This window comes from Lactuca sativa, chromosome 8 (genome assembly GCF_002870075.4).
Source record: "Lactuca sativa cultivar Salinas chromosome 8, Lsat_Salinas_v11, whole genome shotgun sequence".
Lineage (NCBI taxonomy): Eukaryota > Viridiplantae > Streptophyta > Magnoliopsida > Asterales > Asteraceae > Lactuca > Lactuca sativa.
Window position 1 is genome coordinate 87,613,404 of NC_056630.2, and position 10,689 is coordinate 87,624,092.

General features: G+C 33.2%; 1 protein-coding gene across 1 annotated transcript; it reads left to right on the forward strand.

The window, feature by feature from the left end:
• Nucleotides 1-3,480: 3,480 nt before the first annotated feature.
• LOC128127791 (uncharacterized) lies at nt 3,481-4,984 on the forward strand. The gene is made up of 5 exons (XM_052766482.1): nt 3,481-3,948; nt 4,030-4,254; nt 4,299-4,384; nt 4,492-4,658; nt 4,743-4,984. The coding sequence occupies exons 1-5, from the start codon at nt 3,481-3,483 to the stop codon at nt 4,982-4,984; spliced, it is 1,188 nt and encodes a 395-aa protein (XP_052622442.1).
• The last annotated feature ends 5,705 nt before the right edge of the window (nt 4,985-10,689 follow it).

Here is a 10,689-nt window from a genome sequence, read left to right on the forward strand (position 1 = left end):
TTGTGTCCTCAAGAAAATTTTGAGCTCTACATCACCAAGGATCAACCTTAAGACTTCTTGGTAAGTTTTGAGTAAACTTTATTGTTTTGTTCCAATTTTACACTAAGAATCCTTCCTCATACAACTCCATTTTCATGTCTATGCTTCCTAGAACCACCTTGACTTCGAAAGCTTCTTCAAGAAAACAAGCTTGGACCAAAAACCTACTCCATCTTTCTCTACAAACCGAAAAAACCCCCAAGGTGAGCTTCATACCCCTTATTTTCGAGTTTTCTTTCTTTTAGGGGAGGATACAAGTCTATTCTTGTGTAAGATCTTGTATATTTGCTTGTATTTGTGTGTATGTGTGTGTTTGTGTGATGAAATGTTGTTATTTGATGTTTACACTCCAAGAACTCACGATTTTGCCAAGGCTCAAGTTGTTGGAGCTTAGTTATCTTAATATGGTTTCATTTATCTTGGTGTTTGTCAAAAGTGGAAACAAGTTACTAGGTGAAAATTGATTTTCTTGATTTGTGTTAAAGATCACAAAAATATGTCCAAGAAAATGTTAAAACAAATTTTTGTCATGAAAACTTGAAAAATGGAAAAATATGGAAATTTCACTCAAAATGGCAAATTTTTGGAATATATGAATTTTTACCACAATCATTTGTGAAAATGGGTCATTTATGACCATTTCGGTAAAAATGGGCTACTTTTGACAACAATAGTAAAAATGGGCTATTTTTTACAATTATTGCAAAAATGGGCTATTTTCGACAAAAAGGCTAAAGATGGCCTAATTTTGACAATTATGGAGTTCACAAACTAATACAAAGTATTCTTACAAATATGCTTATGAACTCACCAACATTCTATGTTGACGTTTTTCAAAACGACTTGTATTCTCAGGGACTCAGTAAGCAGGTTTTGCAGCTATGGATTTTTGGAAAATTGTTGTTTTTTTGAAATGTCATACATTGTGTCATTTTTGGGATGTAATTTCATGAACAAATACAAAGTTGTAAACAATGCATGTTGGTATCTGGAATGTATGATGTTTGGATGGCTATGTTTCAATTATGATCAATTGTCATGATATTACAAGATGAAGTCACCCGCCCCCAAACGTTCCCGTCGTCCCAATTCGAGGGTGTGACACGGATTATGTAAGTCGCCTCGGTAAGGGGCCGAGTAGGGAGTACTCGGCCGAGTAATCGACCAAATCGACGACTTTAACAACACTTGTATTGGCTATGGTGTAGTTGATCATCTTCAACCTCGTAATGAACAGAACCCCATCAAAGATTAAAATGAACGGGATCGGCTTGACTCCATTATCAAATCATGGATTTATGGTACCCTTTATTCTAACTCTTCTTCACACTATATTAAAAAGAAAGCTTCTGCATATCAAGTTTGGAACACGATTAAAGAAGTCTTTTGTGACAACAAGGAATCCAAGATCATTCAACTTGACAATGAAATTCGTAATGTTTCCATTGGTGATTCCTCTATTGTTGATTATTGCAACCGAATCAAATCCATAGCTGATCAATTAGAAAACATGGGTGCCACTATCATTTAAAATAATCTAGTTGCATACACCCTCATTGGATGGTCTTCTAAGTTTCAGTACATCAAGAAAACCATTTGACACAAAGAACCACATCCTACCTTTTGGGAGACCTAGTCCACGCTCCTGCTAGAAGAAGCCTCGATGGCTCAAGATCAGTAACGCTAAAATCTTGCATATCACTCTGATCATGCGCCATCTGCCACATTTCTCACCACAAAGACTGTCTCCACTGAGACTCTCGCCTCTAACACTCCAAATCGCAGCACCAATGATTCTCAAAGGGGTACGATTGGCATTTGTTAAAATCGTAACAGATGTGGAAATCGATTTGGGGGTGGCTAACATCAGCAATCTCAGTCGCGTTCTTTAAATGTGTTGAACCAACCTCTAAATGCTTGGGTATACGATTGGTACCAACCCACTAGTCAAGTGGGTCTTCTGCCCCGTCCAATACAACAACAACAACAACCACGTGGGCAAACTCTTGCTCCAACCCAGCAACAAGGCTCACATCAGTTTTTTGGCCTCCTCCTACTAGCCCACCCCCACACTCTTTTACTGTCCAACAACCATTTCAACAAACTCATTGGCCCAACAACACTTCTAATCAATCCACCACTCTTCCTCAATTTTTAATACAATGACGATGAATGATACGGGTCATGGGGGATGGTATATAGACACCGGTGCAACATATCATGTCCATAGGTACGCATGTATACTCAATATTGTTTTACTTAAAAGTAAATTTTCTTCTTTTGTTTTAGTTGGTGATGGATCTTCAATACTTATTGCTAATGTTGGCCACACAACCATTCCAAATCCCAATCCTTATCACACCCTTCACCTTAAAAACATTTTAACACTCCTCAAATTATTAAAAATCTCATTTCCGTTCGTCGGTTTGTTACTGATAACTCTTTTTCTATTGAATTTAACTCATTTGGTTTCTCTATGAAGGATTTTTGGACCAAACATATTCTCATCCGATGTGACGGTTTCGGTGATCTCTATCCAGTCACCTCACCTACACCTCAAACTATCCTTTTTGTGGCCTCATCTCATTGGCATCAACGTCTTGGTCACCCTAATCATCATGTTTTCAAGTTATTAGCTAATAGTCATTTCATTCCATGTTCTAGTAATAAACTTCCTAGTTGTGTCATGCTTGTCAAATAGGTAAACATGTGAAATTACCTTTTAGCTTATCTAATTATGTTTCTACTTTTCCATTTGAAATTGCTCATTCTAATGTTTGGACCTCTCTAGTTACTAGTGTTAGTGGCATTAAATATTATGTTATATTTCTTGACATTTATTCTCAATTTTGTGGGTGTATCCATTACGTGCTAAATTTAATTTATTCTCTAAATTCTTACATTTTAGTGCCTATGTTCAAAATCAATTTCAAAGAGACATTAAATAGTTTCAATGTTACAAGGGGGAGAATATAATAACCATAACTTTCACTCATTCTTTGCCACTCATTGAATTCAAATGTGTTTTTCATGCCCTCACACATCCCAACAAAATAGAAAATATGAATGCATGCTTCGCACCATCAACAATGTTGTGCGTACTCTTTTACTCCATGCCCACACCCCTCCTACTTATTGGGTTGAATCTCTTCACATGACTACCCATCTCTTAAACATTCTTCCACTACCACTCTCAACAATGATACTCCATTTTACAAACTCTTTAAACAACCACCTTCCTATAATCATTTACATGTGTTTGGTTTTCTTTACATTACCAATATTCTTTCTCCTCACAAACTCTCCCCTCGTTTCACCCCATGTGTTTTCCTGGGATATCCTACCAACCACAAAGGATATCATTGTCTCCGTCTTCATAAACAGAAAATCATAATCTATCGTCATGTCGTCTTTCATGAAACGGTTTTTCCCTACGGGTGTATGACTCCAAATTCTTCTCCTTCATATTCATTTCTTGAACATGTTTCTTTGCCTATACCGACTATACCTAGCCCATATCCCACCCCTACCAAGGACATACATCATGTGCCTACTCCTCCTTCTATTGATTCTGATGTCGTCTCTCACGGTACTCCTCCTTATTATGATTCTGACACTTCCAATCCCTCATTTTCTACTGCCGTTTCATCTTTCGATTCTCAATATGTTCCTCGGTCACATAATTCCATTAGTGCATCTACACCCATCACCATTCCTCTTCTTACGCAATTTCACTATCCTATACTTACTCGGGCAAAACATAGCATTGTAAAACCGGCTCACAAACCTAGTCTTCATATTGATTTTACTTCTCTTGTTCCTAAAACTTACCTACAAGAGTTTAAAGATCCTAATTGGATAAACAAAATTACAGAAGAATATTCTGCTCTTATTTCAAATAGGACTTGGGTGCTTGTCCCCCACCCCCCCCCCCCCCAAATGCGAATGTTATTAATTGTATTTGGTTATTTAAAAAGAAATTAAATGCAGATGGACACCTTGCTTGATACAAAGCGTGCCTTGTTGACAATGGTAGAAGTCAAAGACCCCGTATTCGTTGTGATGAAACATTTAGCTATGTATTCAAACCAGCCTCCATTCGTATTGTTCTTAGCATTGCAGTCACTCAAAAGTGGCCCGTTCGACAACTTGATGTCAAGAATGCCTTTCTTCACGGGCATCTTCAGGAAACTGTTTATATGCATTGACCATCAGGTTTTTGGGACTCATCCTGACTGAATCATGTTTGTTTATTACAGAGATCTTTATGTGGTCTCAAACAAGTGCCTCGCACTTGGTTTCATCATTTTACTAATTATATTTATCGTCTTGGTTTTATTCACAGGTTGATCATCTCAGTTACTTGTTTAGATCATCCCCACTCTTGGTCTTGAGTTTTTTATGACTATTCTAAGAGATTTGCATTATTTTTATGGGTATCTATGTTACTAGAGCTGATAATGGTTTATTTTTGTCTCAACATAAATATGCCATTGGGATTCTTGAACGTGCATCTATGCTCAATTTCAAACTTGCGTGTACTCCAACTGATCTTTCCTCGAAGCTTGATGGCTCGGGTCCACCTGTTGATGATCTGACTTTATGTCGCAATCTTGGAGGTACTCTTCAGTATCTTACCTTTACCTAACCGGATCATTCTTATGTTGTTCAGCTGATATGTTTATATATGCATGATCCTCAAGAGCCTCATTTCATTACTCTTAAACGCATTTTGTCTTATGCTTATGGTATTTTTGGTCATGGATTACAGATTTTTAGCTCTCCTACTCGTGAGCTTATTGGTTATTCTTATGCGGATTGGGCTCATTGTCTAGTCGCACAATGTTCTACTTCTGGTTATTGGGTGTTTTTAGGGGATAATCTTCTGTCTTGGTCATTCAAACGTCAGCACACTATCTCTCAGTCTAGTGTTGAGGCATACTGACAGGGCGTTGCCAATACAATTGCTAAGACTTGATGAATCCGCAATTTACTTTTAGAGTTGCACTACTCACCTCAACGAGACACTATTGTTTATTGTGATAATTTTAATGTTTTTTTCATGTCCTCTAATCCAATTCAACATAAACGAACTAAGTATATTGAGATTGATCTTCATTTTGTTCGTGACAAGGTTGCTACTGGACATGTTTGGGTTCTTTATGTGCCTTCTTCATCTCAATATGTTGACATCTTTACCAAGAGTCTTCCATCTTCGATGTTTCTTGACTTTCAGTCCAGTTTAAATGTTATGAATCCTCCTCCCATACCAAATGTGGAGGGTTGTTAACAGACTTGTTATATTAGTTAAATTGTGTATTGTATTTCTAGATAGCTTGGCCCATTGTATGGAGGGCCTTATGGGACCAAAAATGAACACAAACTCAAGGTTAACAAGATCTAAGAAAATAACTCATCAAGTTTCAAACTTTATACCTCCAAAGGATGCTTAAGGATGAAACACTTATGGATCCAATTTAGCTTGAGCTTTGAAGATGATTTCCCTTCCTTCTTCTTCCTTCAACAACACCAAAAATGCACTCTCAAGCTCAAAAAGGCTCACACAAAATATTAGGGTTTGCTAGGGACAAATTGAGAGATAAAGGTTGATGAGGAAAAAGGTATTGAGAAGTTAATGATGCTTAAATATTACTCAAACCCTAAAAATCAGGGTTTGCACATTTACCATATACTCCCAGCATACGCACAAAGTCACGTGTTTCACTTAAGTGGTACAGGGGACCATCTTTGCAACAAATCAAATACTTAGGGGTAAAATGGAAAATACATTGATCAACGTGTTACAGAATTCCCTTAAAATATTCCATACCACAACATACATATAATGCATACACATGATGGCCTTCAACATATAGTTGGTCTGACCCTTAGCGTTCAACATAAAGCTGGTCTACTCTATTTTGCCTACAAAATGTAGCAGGTCCGCACCTTGAACCTTAGCATAAAGCCTATCCATCCAAGTCTATTGGACTTCAGCACGAATTTGGTCCGCCCTCAACTCCCACAAAATATATTAACACATCTAGCAAGCAATATTCCAACAGTACATGCAACTATCTAGCCTAATTGCTTAAGTGCATACTACAGGTAGTATATCCTAACATACAGTGGATATGTACTGGAGTATACAATATAGTGAAATGAACTCAGATGAATGACGACAATCTCTTAATGAATCCACTAACAGGTAATGCGTTGAACTAGTATCAACCCATAATGTTATGACTAATTAGTTTCTAGGGTAGTCTGGTAATGTAGGCTAGACCTATCACTAATCTCAATGAATACATATAACTCTATCAAATAAGGATCAACCAAGCAGGACAGTTGGGAGGCAGGACCATTTTGACGAATAGTGTTTCTAAAATCCAACAATTAAGCCAATGTAACCATTCTAGTCACTTTTTCTGTAATTAGATCAATGAGTATTATAGCTTGGAATTATTGACAGCTCTTATTTATAGATTCATAATAATAACTTATGACTATAAATATAAGCTACACTAAAAGCATTGCGAGTGTAGCTTAACTTACAGAGATTCTTCTTGACCAAAGCCCAGGAATTGCACTCGTAGGTCTCTTAAGGATACTACTTAGTTGAATACCTCAGGTGGCGCAGGGCTTCGCCGGAACACAGAATCTAAGGAAAATGGGCTAAAAGTGCGGAGAACTCAAAGAGAAAAGGTTGTAGGAGTGTGGGGACGAAAGATTATAAGAAAGGAGTATTTATAGGCAAGAAAAGCAAAAAGAACATCATGCTTAAGGTGGTGTGTGTCGCGCCCTAGGGTGATGCTGGCTCATATGGGCCGCTGCCATGTGTCGTGATATTGGTGGTCCACATCGATGCTTCTAGAACATTGCCACGTGTCATGTTCCTGTGGTTCCACATGTCAAAATCTCATGGACCCACGTCACCATGTCTCGGTAGAAAGGGGCTACCCCGACAATGCCACGTGACACACTCTCTCTCTCTCTCTTGGTGCCACGTCATCACGTTCGTCGTGCACTTCGCGAGTATTAATTGCCAAATTTTCAAAATTGCGTAACTTCTCCATACGAGTTGTATTTTCAACATTATTTATATCCCCGGAAAGCTCTCGACGAGATCTACAACTTTCCTTTAGATCCCAACAGATAGTTCTCAATCTACCAAAAAGTTATATTTTCGATAGGCTTTGGCTGTTAGAGATCGCAGCCAAAAACATAACTCCTATATACGGACTCCATTCTCGATGTTCTCTATATCGACAGACTCCTATTGACGAGATCTTCAACTCTCATTTAGATTATATCGTTTAACCTATTTTTCTAGAACTCGATTTCTATAAGCACACTATGGCACTAAAGTTTTTAAAAATCATAACTTCCTCTCATAAAGTCAGATTTGGGTGTTCTAAATATGTATGCTTTCGGTTTAACGATTACTACGACTTTCATTTAGATCACTTAGGTTAAAAAGTAATTTATCCAAAATTCAATTTTTTTCAACAAGCAGATTCATGCCGGTTTAATTGTGAAACTTCGAATAAGCATCACTTCTTCATAGTAGGTAGCAATTAAGCGTGTTGTATATCTACGGAAATCGTATTGATGTTTCCTACATGTTTATGACGATTATTTAGCTCGAAGGTAATTTATTTTTATTTCTTATTTAATAAATTACAATCTATGGCTATAGTAAAAATTGGATATCTTGATGATATCTTCTTTTATGAAAATTGTAAGTCGTATAAATAATTTTTAACTATGAAAAAAAGAAAGTATAAAGTTCTTTATCTACCGCCACTACTATATATTGTCTACTAAATTATCATAGTGTCTATATAAATGTTCCACAAAAATGGTTTATGTTAGATATTATTATTTTTTTGTTATTTTTTCAAAGTTCATTGATACTAAAAGACCACATGTTTTCTGTCTGATAGATTCTTATCATGTCCATATAGTTCCAAACTCGTCATTTGAATTTCAATATAAATGTATGTGAGGAATACAAAAAAAGTAGGTTAATTTTCCGTATTTCGTTTTCAGTCAATTTATTTCATGTTTTATCTATTACTGGTTTATAACAGAATATCTAAATAATCCTCCTTATAGTTTTAAATGGATAATATTGCTTATAAATCAATTGTATTTACTTATTTTAGATAGAAACTTATCATGTCCATATATAGTTCAAAACGCGTTATTTGAATTTCAAAATAAATTGTATGTGAGGATTACAAAACAAGTAGGTTAATTTTCCCTATTTCATTTTCAGTCAATTTATTTCATGCTTTATCTATTATTGGTTTAAAACAGAATTTCTAAATAATCCTCCTTATAGTTTTAAATGGATTACATTTCTTATTAATCAATTAATATTTACATATTTTAGATAAATAGGGATAGCGTTATCCAAACATGGGCATGGGAAAATTGAGCTTGAAATTAGCAAAAACACACACACACACACACACATATATATATATATATATATATATATATATATATATATATATATATATATATATATATATATATATATATATATATATATATATATATATATATAGTTAGTTAGTTAGTTAGTTAGGTTCATATGAGACAGTCTAATTTTGTGAGAGCGTAAGATGCAATTATAATCACTCATTTAGTAGATAAAACAAAAACATTTTTAAAATACAAAATAATTGAAAATTTTCGAAATTTTTTTTCCAATATTATTTTCGGAATATATATTTTCCAAAAAACATAAAAAAATAAATACAAAAAATATATTTTTTACATATTTTAGTAGAATATTTAAGATATTCTACATATCTGGCAAATCTAGTAGAATATTCTAAACATTCTAAAAATCATATTAAAAATGTACAGTGTAATATTCTATTAGAATATTTCAACTATTTTTCAAAAAAAAAAACAGTAATTTTTTATTTTTTTATTTTTTTAGGTAAATAAAGTTCCGAAAATAATAATTAAAAAACAAATTTTTGGATTTTTTCTTTTATTTTGCATTTTAAAATTATTTTTAGATTTGGTCTCACGGTCTCACAAAATTAGTATGGTCTCAAATGAACCTAAACCTATATATATATATATATATATATATATATATATATATATATATATATATATATATATATATATATATATAGGGTTACGTTATTGTGTTCTAGCTATCTATTGTGTGCATTTAGGATTGATTGTAGACCAATCATTTTAGTTATTTTAAAAAAGTAATTAATACATATTAAATGTTGAAGATATAATGAGTATTAATGAAATATTCAACATTTAATATGCATTAATTAGTTTCTTAAAATAACTAAAATAATTAGTCTATAATAAATCATACGTACACACAATATATAATAGAAACATTTGAACTATATATATATATATATATATATATATATATATATATATATATATATATATATATATATATATATATGAGAGAGAGAGAGAGAGAGAGAGTGGTTCAAATAAGAACCAGAAAAGGTTAATAACTATAAGAACCATTCTTTTATTTTATTATTAAAGATATTTTTGATATATCAAACATTAATTTTATATGAAGAAAACTCTTATTTTCCCAACTTTACAATTGGCTGCTAAGAATTGCCGTCGGGCCACCTCCAGACTATCACCGGAATGTTTTCGGACTAACAATAAATTCAATTATATTTTTCTGGTCGTGTTCACAGTTTAACAGAACAAACACTATAACTTCCATTTCTCTAGTAATATCTTTGAACACAAAAATCATTTCCTTTTTGCAACCAAATATACTAAAATTTAATAAAATAAAGAGAACTATATCTTGATAAATTCAATTCTTTCTTAAATTTTAGATCTCTTTAAAAGTATTATTTTATAAAAACATATTTATAGCTCAAAATATCATATTCACAGTTTAAATAAATATATTAATTCACTCATTCACATTTCAAAACAGAAATTTATACAAAATTCATAACTTAACGCAATCTATTCATATTTTAATATACAAAATTCACAAATTACAACATAATTATTCACAACTTAAAACACAACATTTACAACATAATAAAGAAAAAAACTACATTCACAACTTAATAAAGAAAAAATACATTCACAGCTTAATAAATAAAAAAATTACATTCACCACTAGCAAAGTCCAAAAATCAAATTTGGATTTAAAAAAATAGAAATCACAGTTTAATACAACATTTTAGAGTTTAGACACTTATTTACATATTCACAACTTAATAAGACTATTTCAAACACTCACTAACAGCTTAAAAAATAAGTTCAGACATCCATTCACAACTTAATAGACTACTTTAGACACTTATTCATGGTATTCACAACTAAAAACATACATTCATTTTATTATGACATTTCATAAAACACCTTCAATGCAACTTGTTTCTAGATCTAAGAGTATTTCATATCTTCGTATCCATGACCATCGTTAACACAAACCATTGGTGCCACTACCACCAACATCCTTCTCTTAAACATCAAATATGGATACAAAAAAAAAATAGAATTCACAATATAATTCAACATTCAGATACTAATTTGGAGCTTAATACATCAATTCATAGACCATTCACTGTTTAATACACCAATTTATATGTCGTTCACAATTTAATACAA